This window comes from Lithobates pipiens, unplaced genomic scaffold (assembly GCF_037356315.1).
Source record: "Lithobates pipiens isolate NorthernLeopardFrog02 unplaced genomic scaffold, aLitPip1_a1.2 Scaffold_1, whole genome shotgun sequence".
Classification (NCBI taxonomy): Eukaryota; Metazoa; Chordata; class Amphibia; order Anura; family Ranidae; genus Lithobates; species Lithobates pipiens.
In genome coordinates this window covers 156,171,130-156,184,614 of record NW_027507685.1, presented here as the reverse complement: position 1 = coordinate 156,184,614, position 13,485 = coordinate 156,171,130, and the positions used below count along the sequence as shown (strand labels likewise).

General features: G+C 43.5%; 1 protein-coding gene across 1 annotated transcript in view; it reads right to left on the bottom strand.

Annotated features, from left to right (window-relative positions):
- Window positions 1-13,485, bottom strand: part of CIZ1 (CDKN1A interacting zinc finger protein 1) — a 75,762-nt gene that overhangs the window by 19,628 nt on the left and 42,649 nt on the right. The window contains exons 7-11 of the mRNA XM_077478767.1: window positions 11,541-11,581; window positions 7,123-7,181; window positions 6,854-7,024; window positions 4,529-4,662; window positions 982-1,066 (exon numbers count right to left, since the gene is read on the bottom strand). Of these exons, the coding sequence (XP_077334893.1) occupies window positions 982-1,066; window positions 4,529-4,662; window positions 6,854-7,024; window positions 7,123-7,181; window positions 11,541-11,581 (490 nt within the window). The remainder of the gene's footprint in view (window positions 1-981; window positions 1,067-4,528; window positions 4,663-6,853; window positions 7,025-7,122; window positions 7,182-11,540; window positions 11,582-13,485) is intronic.

Here is a 13,485-nt window from a genome sequence, read left to right as displayed (position 1 = left end):
GATGATGGTCCATTTGTTGTCTGTGGGCTCTTATAACCTACGGGCCCCTTTATACTTCTGGTACAGTTTCTGCACTATTGGGGTACCAAAATCAGCTACTATAGTTATGGTACCTAGTGAACTCAAGTTTGCACTTCAATTTTGTATTGTGACTGGCGCTGCCTTGTTGTAGAGGTAAAGGTTGAAACTTTGAGATACCATTATTGTTCTTGTTTTCTTTGATGTGTGAAGTGAATCGCTTTATTTTTCTTCTGTATGAAAAACGTACAAAGATTACAAAAAAAAACCCTAGTTTTTGGTCTGAAGTTTGCTTCTCTTTGGTCTTTACACATTCTGGAAGGCAAGGGAGACCCAGTTGTGGAAATGCAATTTTTTTTTTAGTTTTCTTTAAAAACTGTATTCCAGAGGTTATACCAAGCAAGACATTAGCAAGTTTGTTTCATAGAACACATTAAAATAAAAAGTCCTGGTTTGGAACACTTAAAAATCAACAGGCATTTAAAATTTCTGAGAGCGTTACAAATAGCTGCATAACAGCTCAATAACCAATACAATACGACATAGGGATGCACCGATTCTAGTTTAAGACCGAGTAAGAGTACCGATACTTTGTCAAGTACTCGTGGATACCCATTTTTTCAACTCGCATGACATGTGAAATAACCTTTGTTTCTTTTGTAGTGGTTCGCATATATGCAGTCCATTTGCAGTGCAAATTGACATGCTCACTGACCTGTATGGGAATGCATTTTTCCCTTTCCCTCCTCTATTGTGTTATAGCTGGTTAAGGAGAGGGCCAGCAAGCCAGCCACTGCGTGTTTAACCGATGACTCCCCCACTCTATGTAAAAATATTCCCAGCAATTAAAAAAAATAAAAGAAGTGTCCCCTCCCCCATTCCTACCAGGCCCTTCATGGTATCTGTACTCTCACAGACTTAGAAAACTGGTATCGATGCATCCCAACAGTAAGAATTACAAACCTTGTGTTCCTGAGTCCGACGGTGTTTGATGAGGTCACAGCTAAAGTGGACTTGGCAGACATTGCACCATCTGAGCTGCTTCTTTCTGCAAGTGAATAAAATTAAGAGATTCTGGAGAGGACATCTACCAGTTTTCATTTTTATGTGACAGGGTTTGCATTCACCACCAAGTTCTTTTGTTTTTGCTGGAACCCAACTGGAAACCTCCACTCCATCCCTGGCACAGCTGTGAGAGGCCAAGCTCCTAGTCTCATCTCCTGGAAAATGTTCTCAACATATTTCCATGGAGCATTTAGCAGAGTGTGCTCTAATCAGTCTTATACGGTGTACCTACTAGCGAATTCCTCTTTGGGGTAGATTTAGAAATTTATTTCTGTAAATGTCATGTGAAGTTAGTTGAACAGTCCAGATTAACCTTCTACAATTGTACTGAGTGTATGGTCAAAATAACAGTCATGTCTAAACTGCTGGCAACAAAAGTGAGTACAGCCCTAAGTGAAAATGTCCAAATAGGGCCCAAAGTGTCAATATTTTGTGGGCCACCATTATTTTCCACCACTGCCTTAACCCTCTTGAGGATGGAGTTCAGAGCTTAACAAGTTTTCACTGTTGTCCTCTTCCACTCCTCCATGATAACATCCATCACTGAGCTGGTGGATGTTAGAGACCTTGCGCTCCTCCACCTTCTATTTGAGGATGCCCCACAGATGCTCAATAGGGTTTAGGTGTGGAGACATGCTTGGCCAGTCCATCACCTTTACCCTTCAGCTTCTTTAGCAAGGCAGTGGTCGTCTTGGAGGTGCGTTTGAGGTTGTTCTGTTGGAATACTGCCCTGTGGCCCAGCTTCAGTATGTCACAGTACATTTTGGCATTCATGGTTCCCTCAATGAACTGTAGCCCCCCCCAGTGCTGGCAGCACTCATGCAGCCCCAGACCATGACACTCCCACCACCATGCTTGACTGTAGGCAATACACACACTTGTCTTTGTACTCCTCACCTGGTTGCCGCCACGCGAGCTTGACATCTGAACCAGATATGTTTATTTTGGTCTCATCAGAACGCAGGACATGGTTCCAGCAAGACATGTCCTTAGTCTGCTTGTCCTAAGCAAACTGTTTGCGGGCTTTGCACATCAGCTTTAGAAAAGGCTTCCTTCTGGGACAACAGCCATGCAGACCAATTTGATGCAGCGTATGGTCTGAGCACCGACAGGCTGACCTCCACCCCTTAAACCTCTACAGGAATGCTGGCAGCCATCATACATTTCCCAAAGACAACCTCTGGATATGATGTGCATTCAACTTCTTTGGTCGACCATGGCGAGGCCTGTTCCGAGTGGAACCAGTCCTGTTAAACTGCTGTATGGTCTTGGCCACCATGCTGCAGCTAATTTTCAGGGTCTCAATCTTCTTATAGCCTAGGCCATCTTTATCTAGAGCAATAATTTTTTTCAGATCCTCAGAAAGTTCTTTGCCATGAGGTGAGAGGTGCAGGCATGATACCGGAGATGGTCAGAGATGGCAGACATAATACAAGAGATCAATGCAACTTGCCTCGGCCATGCGGCCCCCGCCAGTGCCCGTCATATGGGGTCCCGCCAGTGCCCATCATGTATGCCCAGCAGCTTTACCAGTGCCCATGATATGTAGCCTGCCTGCTCCCGCATCAGTGGCAATCTCCATGTGTCACAGAACTGGATTTGAATTGGCCAGGCTGTCGTAACAATGTCCCGCTGATTCAATTTACCACCATTGGATCAGTGTGCTGTCTATCACAGGAGGCGGGACATTGTTACTGTGGCCAGGCAATTCAGCTCTGTGAAACACGGAGATCGTGGCGAGTGGAGGAATGGGTGGCACCTGGGGCAGACCACGCCCCTTTTCTGTATCAGATTTTTTTTTTTTCATTTCGGCCGAATGAAAAAAAAAAACTGGTTTTCGGCTAATAATTTTCGGCAGACAAAATTTCGGTGCACCGCTACTAACGAGTCAGATGAGATCAGGGAGGGAAAATGGCTAATTGGGATACAATTTGGACATTTTCAAATAGGGTTTTGTTGCCAGGGGTTTGACATTAATGGCTGTGTGTTGAATTATTTTAGGGGACAGCAAATTTACACTGTTATACAAGCTCTAAAGACATGCAGGTAGGTTAATTGGCTTCTGTCTAAAATTGGCCCTAGTATATGAATGGGGACCTTGGAATGTGGGCTCCTTGAGGGTAGGGACCAATGTGAGTGTGCAATGTACAGGGATAGGGACAATTGTAGACACTCACTCAGGTTGAGCTGGATGGACTGGTGTCTTTATTCAACCTTACAAACTATGAAACTATGAAGCTATGCAATCACTACTTTACATTGTAGAAAAGTGTAATTTCTTCAGTGTTGCCACATGAAGGATAGAATAAAATATTTATAAAAATTTGAGGAGTGTACTCACTTTTGTGAGATACTGTATACATGCAGCTTGGGAAAAGAAAAGCCTCTGCTTCTTAGACCGCTTTCTGGTGGGGTAACTCAGGCAGATTGGGACTCATGTCTGAACACACCTGAGCTTATCTTGCAACATGCAAATACCTACCTTCCTGTGATATGGATTGATTGTGTACCGCCACTGAAGTTCACAATGCAACATGGACGTCTGTCAAAGAGGGCTACGTTGGGCATGAATAAGTTCTATGTTGGCATTTGAAAAAAAAAAAAAAAAAAAAAACACACACACACAACGAACATCTGGTGCACCAAAACCATATTTTCCGATTCCCAACAATGCCTACCAACACCTGACCGTGTCCTTTCTCCTCTGTAAATTTAACTTGGAGGCCTTAAATTGAACCTAGCCTGGCCTAATGTGCTACTAAAGTAACAGTTGCACTACAGGTAGTGCCCCACCATCAATGAGAGTCTTCAAGCTGATCCATGTGTACTTTGGAGCCCTCTGGATACCAGGCTGCAACTTTTTGTTAAATTAAAAGTTAATCTGCCAGGATGGAAATTCTGTATGTGAGAGGTTATTGCTGACCTCTACTTTTGGATGCGCTAGTTGCCTGGTTGTAACACTTCTGCTTCAATGCTTTCATAGTAACTGACCTGGAACAGACAAATAAGAAATTTTGATTCTGTTTTTCTGATACTTGGTTTTACAGGATCCACATTCTAGGTCTGATCCAAAAAGTTTTTGATGCCATACAACCAGGCAAATAGCATTTTCAGCAGTCCAACAGTGGCAGCCCGCATAATTCTCACGACAGTTTGGCTTTAAGCCCAACCCCTTCAGTTCAATCATTTAACAGTCACATGCCAGAACTTCAGTGGGCAGCACACATCCTGGCATTTTGAACTGGTTCACTTTAAACGTGCCCAGTGTGAGGTTTGGGTAAAAGTCAGATTCATGACCAGCCTGCCAGAAGAATCCAAGAAGCTTTTCAGAACAAAGTCAATGATTTAAAGACTAACATAACTGTTCACCCATCAATCATGATGATCACGGTGCTTAAAATACCTGAAAAATGCTCACAGAATTACAGTGCTTCTTGCCACTCACCCATCTCTGTTGCCAATGCTGCCTTGACTCTCCCTGGCAGTGGGCAGAAGGGTTACCAGACAGGCATTACTGAGATGTTCAATCGCCTGGATCTTATGCTGATGCTGTGCTGTCACCAGGTGAGACTGGAAGTTCTGAAAAACATTCCCACACTAAATTAAACCGAAGCACAAAACTGAAGGGCAAAAGTACCCATGACAAAAACAGTAGGAGGGTACAACCCTAGAACACTTTTTGGTATAAAAGCACATCTGACTTTACAACTATGTGGTATGGCAACATGGGAGGCCTTCTGCACAGTTCGTATACAGAACTTCCCCAGAAATATTTCCTGCCTGTGTGATTGGCACACCAAAATCTCCCAAAAGTCTGCACCAAATCGCATTTTAGGCTCTCTGTAAAAAAAAAAAATATGATTTAGGTGGAGATACTCCCAAAAGGGTTAAATTACTTCTATAGGGATGCAGACCCAGTTTAGACTGAAATGGATGGACAACTATGAAAAACTCTTATACTAACTATGCATGACCCTGCAAGTACACCAGCTGATTAATAATGAAAAAAGTAATTTCCATTCCAATTCACTCTGCATTGATTTTAACAAACTTTGCTGCAGATTCCTCCTGCCCGATTCGGCTCTGAATAAATAGCAGTTTCTTGTGTGCAATGTACATCACCCAGAGGGAATTGATTTTTCCCTTAAAGAGGAACTGCGGTCTGCTCACATAATTTGTAATAAAAACATCTTTGCCGTTCTGAAGCTTCCCTCCAACCACTTTGCATATTTTATATAGGATTCTGTACTTGCCAAATATGCTGCAGAAATCTGACTGCATCCATTATAATGCAGGGCAGTTGAAGTTGCTGCCTGTTCATTTCCTGGATTTACAGACACCTTCAACTCTGCAGCCCTGATTGGCCCTCTTATAACTCACCCCCCTCCCTTCCTGGCAAACGGAATGGATGGAAAGTTGGGGGGGGGGGGGGGGGGAATAGCCCAAATGTCCTTTTTAATCTAAGTTTTAACCTATGTTTTTTTTTTTTCTTCTAAACCGCAATAACTTCAGCCAAACATTTTTCTAATCAACATAGTTGTGAAAAGGGGTTACTTTTTTCTGCTGTGTCTCCATTGTGTGGGGGCTGCATTTTCTGTCCCCAGAGAGACAGAGACAGAGAAGAAATCCTCAAAAAAACTCATCTGACAGTTGTCACCAGAACAAGTGTCCCAATGAGAAGATTCCCCCTTTATTCCTGTACTGGGAACAACTATGACATTAGGAATACCATGCTAAAGTGTATCTCCTGGTGACAACAATCCCAGGAGAAAGAGGTTAGATTTACCTATCAGGGACAGAAACAATTACAAAAACCTGACAAAGTTCTAACCGTTCACTACTCCAAATTAGAAGTAGCATAGGCGTGCGCAATGGGTGTGCCAGGTGTGCCTGGGCACACCCTAATCCTGGGGTTGGCAACCTGTCAATGGTGGGCAGCTGATGGGTAATCCGCAATCCTTCCTTGCCTACCCTCAGAACCTGGACAGGAGAGGTGGCGGGGGTGGAATTGATCTGTATTTTCCTCCTGCAGGAACAAACAGGAGGAAAATATAGGGGATCAGTATTAATATAGGCCACCCCTCCTTTCCCTGTTACTCTTCTTTCTATTTCCCGGATCCCCCATGTGCTCCCTTGTTCCCCCTTCCCCCCCATTGTTTCATGGAGAGCAGGGAAGAGGCCGGTAAATATGTCAAAAGCATATATGTGTTGGAGATTTGGGGTGTACACTAATGCAATAGGCTGTGCACACCTATGAGAAGTAGTAAAACAACTAATTTGGACTGGAGATAACCAAAACTTTATTTGCATTTGTAAAGGCCCATTATCCTCAATTAAACAAACAGTTTTAGCAGTTTAAAAATGAATGAAAATATATGCACCACAATGGTAACTACTCCCCCTTTCTTTCATACAGCTCCATAGGAGGTTTTAGAGAGCATATCTGATCTACCTTTTAAAATTCCATTATTGTATTAACTGTAAATCAAAAGATTGTGTATAGATATAGATAGTGAAATATATACACTAAAACATCAGGTCTGCTACGAAGTGCACAAGGTCCAACTCAGTTGCTCATTGAACTGTGCAATCACATTTAGGCTCCCTGCACAACTGCTGTGAAGGGCAAGTGGAAAATGAAGGCTGCTAGTACAAAGTCTATCTGATGGCATATTATTTCTGTAACTTCATTTGGGCTTTTGGACATTCAGTCACTGTAGAACAAGCCACTTTACTCTCTAGCAGCATTCAGAATGTAATGTACTAGTACCTGTAGATTGTGGTAGCTGGTTTTGCACACATAACAGCAGAATCTGGCTTGACTTTGCACCGAGCTACCGGCTGTGCTGTTCTTCTCAGGACAGGCGGGTTGTAGAGCTGTAGTACGACTTTCACTTCGAAGCTGGATGGTCACTTTCAGGGCGCGTCCTCCACTCACTCCCTGCCAGGCAGAAAACCAGCTCAGTAATAGCAAAAAAAAATAAAAAATAAAAATAAAGTGTAACAGACCCTGAGATTATCTATAAAAACTTCTACTACCTCAGAAGATTGAGATTCCACACTTCGCTCTTCAGCAAGACCTCCCTTTTCTGCTGTCCCTGTAATAAGAGGCCACAATGTGAGCAGATCAAGTATTCAGAGCTGCTACTGCTAAAAAATGAACAACAAGGTTATAAAGAGAACGTATGCAAAATTCAAATGAAATGTCTCAGGTGGATTCAGTCAGAATCTCTTGATCTGAATCACAGATGGAACTTTCACATTTATTCTAGGCATGTGAATTAACACCAATTTTTTCATTTACATTTGCTTCCAAACATGGCATTGGCTTCAAAAGTTATGCCCCATGTTGCATTCTTGGTGCTTCAAAGCATCTCCAAAGCCTCCATAGAAGGCTATGATCATGCTCGCTGATGCTTTTGAGGGGCTTTTATTCAGCGTTAGCTTGGCTTAGAGGTATTGCAGGCGGTTATGATATCCTAGGATGCACTGGGAAAACAAGCGGCATATCAGTCACTTTCGGGTTAATACGTATATATTACGGAAGTGTCTGGTGCAGACGGCACATCTTTTGGACAGCAAGAAGCAGCAGGAAAGTGAAGGGGTCCGGACTGGAGCAGAGCAACTAGTATACAGCACACATGGTGTGCAACCTGGGAATGCTAAAGCAAGTGGTGAGCAGGGGACCAAAGAGGAACAGCAGAGAAGGAGAAACCAGCAAACATCACACGTGGTGAGCAGAATGGCAGCAATATAGTGGGAGGTGTGCAGGGACCAGAGAGAAAAGATCAGAAAAAAAAAAAAAAAAACAGAGGATCAGCAGAGCAACATCAACCAGGGTTCTACTGAGCAAATAGAAAAACACAACATACATTTGCCAAGCTGCATTAAAGCTTAAAAAAAATAAAAAAACATCACTGAAGCATCAAAAAAGCATGTTAATCCCCCTCTCTCATCTGTATATAGCCATACTATGAAGTCACTTGTATTTTAGCTCCTCTTGAGCACCGATATTCAAGGGAACTGAAAGTACACCAATACCATTGTACTAATACCCGATGCTCAGTTTAAATACATTGATTTCCTCGGTCTCTGATCGCAGTTCCCACAGGGGTGTGCAGACCGACAGAAATTACACTCGTACAAATGTTAGTACTATGTTTGGATCTTTACCTCAATGACCTATTCCCAGATTATCAATATAAACATAGAATTCAACCCAGTATCAATTCTTTTGCAGACTAAACAGGTTTTCTTCAACGATTCCCTGTATTTGGCTCCATTCAGCTTCTCATCAACTCTGACCAGTTTCCCTGTCCCTGCTGAAGAAAAGCATCCCCACAACATCATGCTGCCACCACCATGTTTAACAGTGGGGATGGCGTGTTTAGGGTGACGTGAAGTGTTTGTTTTCCACTACACACAGCGTTTTGCTTATAGGCCAAAAAGTCAAATTTTGATCTCATCGGACTAGAGCACCTTCTTCCACAGGTTTGCTGTGTCCCCACATGGCTTTCGCACAAACTGGAAATGGGACTTCTTATGGCTTTCTTTCCACTCTTCCATAAAGGCCAAATATGTGGAGCGCACGACCAATAGTTGTCCTGTGGATAGATTCTCCCACCTTAGCTGTGGATCTCTACAGCTCCTCCAGCGTTACCATGGGCCTCTGATTAATGCTCTCCTTGCCCAGCCTGTCAGTTTAGGTGGACGGCCATGTCTTGGTAAGTTTGCAGTTGTGCCATACTCTCCATTTTCGGATGATGGATTGAGCAGTGGTTCGTGAGATGTTCAAAGCTTGGGTTTTATTTTTTTTAATAACCTAATCCTGCTTTAAACATTTCCACAACTTTATCTCCCTGACCTGTCTGGTGTGTTCCTTGGCCTTCATGATGCTGTTTGTTCACTAATGTTTTTTTAACAAACCTCTGAGGGCTGCACAGAACAGTTGTATTTATACTGAAATTAAATTACACACAAGTGGACTCTATTTACCAATTAGGTGACTTCTAAAGGCAATGGGTTCCACTAGATTTTAGTTAGGTGCATCAAAGTAAAGGGGGCTGAATACAAATGCACGCAACACTTTAGATATTTGTAAAAAAAGATAAAACATTAAAACCATTTTCCTTCAACTTCACAATTGTGTGTCACTGTGTTGGTCTATCACATAAAACCAATAAAAAATATTTACATTGCTTGTAATATGAAAATATATGGGTCATTTCAAAGGGTATGAATACTTTTTAAAAGACACCATTATCTCAATGGTACTTTACAAAGGCTTAATGTACTTCCCCTACACTTCAATGTAAAGCTGTAATGAGAGAATACGGAGGCTGATGTTGTCAACACCTCCCTCTGAAAATAGCCATTGGAACGGTCACACAGTTCAAAAAGTTTCAGTACTTCGAAGGACTGACTGGAGCAAGTAAGCTTATTATTATTATTAGGTGGTCTGACCTTAAGAGCCGGTTCACACAGGGGCGACTCAGATCTGACTTCAGGTCGCCCCTAGTCGCCTTAAATCGCGCTACATGTAAAAATCAATGTAAGTGAATGAGAGCCGTCTTTATGCACACTACTGAAGTTGCCCCGACTTCAGAAAAGGTTCCTGTACTACTTCAATCCGACTTGTAGGCGACTGGTACCCATTGATTTCAATGGAGGTCGTCTCAAAGTCGGATCTCAGTCTATACGGAGGCGACTCTCACAGAATTATCAGCTATCAAGGGGGAACTCCACGCCAAATTTATACAAAAAAAAAAAAAAAAAAAAAAAAAAAAAAAAAAAAAAGCCGTGGGTTCCCCCTCTGATTTTAAGGGGAACCCCCTACGCTAAATAAAACGACGTGGGGGTCCTCCCCCAGATCCATACCAGACCCTTATCCAAGCACGCCATCTGGCTGGCCAGAAAAAGGGGTGGGGACGAACCAGAACGCATGCCCTCAACATCGGGGGTGCCTTGGGGAAGGGGGGGCGTGCAGCCCCCCACCCCAAAGCACCTTGTCCCCATGTTGATGAGGACAAGGGCCTCTTCCCGACAACCCTGGCCGTTGGTTGTCGGGGTCTGCGGGCGGGGGGGGGGCTTATCGGAATCCGTGAGCCCCCCTTTAATAAGGGGGGCACCCGGATCCCTGCCCCCCACACTATGTGAATGAGTATGGGGTACAATGTACCCCTACCCATTCACCTGTGAGAAAAAAAAACAAAAAAAACACAACACACCACACACACACACAAACAGTTAAAATAATTTATTGCACAGCTCCGGGAGTCTTCTTGCCGGACTCCTCCGCTATCTTCTGCTCTTTTGTTAGCTCTTTTACTAGCGGAGAAGCCCGGCTTTCTTCTTCGCCGCCGCCCTCTTCTTCCGACTTCGGGGGTCTTGTCCCCCTCTTCTGTTCTTGAGAAGACAGCGGCAACAGAAGACTGGGCCACCGCCAGTAAAAGAGCTAGAAGGCGGCGCGGTGGCCGGGCAAGAAGAACCGAAGAGGGGGACAAGACCCCCGAAGTCGGAAGAAGAGGGCGGAGGCGAAGAAGAAAGCCGGGCTCCTCCGCTAGTAAAAGAGCTAGCAAAAGAGCAGAAGATAGCGGAGAAGACCCCCGAAGACGGAAGAAGACCCCCGGAGCTGTGCAATAAACTATTTTAACCCTTGTGTGTTGTGTTTTTTTTTAACTTTTTTTTCACAGGTGAATGGGTAGGGGTACATTGTACCCCATACTCATTCACATAGGGTGGGGGGCTCCCAGATTCCGATGAGCCACCCGCCCACAGACCCCGACAACCAACGGCCAGGGTTGTCGGGAAGAGGCCCTTGTCCTCATCAACATGTACGGCTCGGGGGGGGGGGGGGGCGCTCGCTCGTCCCCCCCCCCCCTTTCCTGGCCGGCCAGCGTGCTCGGATAAGGGTCTGGTATGGATCTGGGGGGGGGGACCCCCACGCCATTTTTTCTGTGTAGGGGGTTCCCCTTAAAATCCATACTAGACCTAAGGGGCCTGGTATGCTCCTGGAGGGGGAACCCACACCTTTTTTTTGTTTTGTTTTTCAAATTTGGCGTGGAGTTCCCCCTTGAGAGCTCATTCTCTGATTGGCCACAGCAAAAGTCGCCTGGCCTGGGGCGACTTAAAGTCGTGTTGTAAGTTGCCCCAAGTCGTGTCCAAGTTGCCTCCAAAAGTCGTGTTGAAAGTAGTGTTGCCCCTGTGTGAACCGGCTCCAACTCTTATTTTCCAATCTGCATGCTTGTTTCAGCTCACCGATTCATAGTACTGAAACAAGAGATACAAGTAATGCTCCTAAAAGAACATTCATTGCGGCTCCTACTTTTTTGCTACAGGTTCCCTTTACAATAAGCAGAATTTTAGATTTAAGAACCCTTTAAAAGAGTATTCCAAGAGGCAGACCCAAACAAGGGAAGCAGATCAATGTAGGGTCTTGCCAAAATGATTCCATTTACCTTCTACAGTGAAGCTGGCCTCATCTGTACCACTCTCGGAGCTGCCAAACAGAAACACACATTGGTTAGCCAAGGCAGCTATGAACACATTTATTCTTCCAAAGCTGGCAGATGGGTGGCATTACAAAAATTTCCAGAATATTTACTTCTAACAGCTAGAGGTTTGCTAATGGAGGAGAGGACAAAAAGGATACAGAATTGAGGAGCCATTATTGAAATCCAGGGGAGACCTGGCAGCTTAGACTAGTCAATGACAACAGTGGCACTCAGTCTATCTGTCTCAAGGGATTTGTTTAGCGCTATCACCTTGAGGCTGACTTATTGTACATTTGTCTGATTACTGTGTCAATCCATGCTAAACTATGAAGTTGAACATTATCCATTAAATAGGACTACTCAGTGTACATGCATTCTCGCCACGGGAGATCAAGCACATTGGCCAGCTGCGGATGATCTCTGCAGTTCCTTCCGTTTGGTACTCTGGGCTTCTCTAGGATGTTACACATCTGGGCTAAAGGCATCCATTTAATCTGGCTCCAAATTAGGATATTTAGACACTTGCTTCTATACCCCCTGATGAATATTGTGTAGTTCAATTGAAAGACATGGGCCTTCTCTGGCAGGGCACGCTCTTTGAAGATATTCTATTGAATAGATTACTACATGCACTACTCAGCCAAAAAATTGATAGGGGAATCACTGTACTGTATAGCTATCACCATGTAGTTACACCAGAACACCTGTATTTTAGAATTTTTTTTTTTTTTTTCAAAATATAACAAAGAAGGTCTTTTACATAAATTTACATTTTTCTTTTGTTGCGTTAAAGTCCCAGGGGAGTAATGGTATTGTTATAAAGATGCTGATCCCAGAAGACAACTGTAGGGGAGTAAGCTTGCTGACTGATATACCTCTCACATGGGCAAAAGCACAAGTTCATTTTAAAGTGAAAAAAACTTTTGGCCATACTACTCTGTGGGTCAGAAGTGCACAAACTTTTGCTCTGCTGTGAGCCACTGACTTGACTCAGCTAACGGACAGCTATTGCCCCACTGTCTGAATAAAAACAGCAGGAGAGATACCTGCATCAACACTGCTTACCAATGTTGGGGATTTGGCAGTTTTTTTTCCTCTTAAACCCACTGGCGAAATGGGGAAAAAAAAATTAAAGGTACAGGTATACCCAGCTTTAGAGCCGACGTGGGACAGCTGCAGCATCACATTGATGCTGCAGCATAAAGTCGAGCATTAAAAATTCTCCTCCAAGGCTGTACACCTTTCTAGGACCCCCGCAAAAAAACAAAAAACACAACCCACTCCTTTTAATATTTATATATTTAATCTGCTTCACGTCTTATACTTGGTAGAGAAATCAGCAGGGGTTGTGCAAAATATATATATATATATATTTTTTAAGGATTTAGTAGGCGCTACTTTTGCCTCTACACTGTTACCATGGAATGCATTTTATTTGTGTTGCTGTTAGTCCCTGCTGGGCCCCCAATACCCAGCTTGAGTGAGGAGGAAAGCATCAGTATCAAGGTTAATAAAGGGTCAATTAAGTTAATTGTAAAAAGATTTACTGCACAGTATAATGGTTAGAAGTGCCTTCAAGTGTTTATTGCTGTTGAAAAGTAAAAAAAGCCAGAGGCTTCAGTTGATACTGAATACTTCTAGTGGGTGAGGAGGACACCAGTTCTGGTTACAACTGTCCAAAAGGGTAACTACCCTTTACTTTCTAGAGCTTTCCTCTTGCATCTCTGCAACAGGTAAATGTGATGCACACACATAAAATAAATAAAAAGTGCACAGAATGGGTTTATTATGAGGCTGGAAGTAAACCTGGAATTGCATCCTTTTTCCATATTTATTCCATTAAGTGCAAAAAGAAAAGAAGAAATAGAAAGGCAAGATATGCAGCTTCAGACAACAGAAAATGAGAACG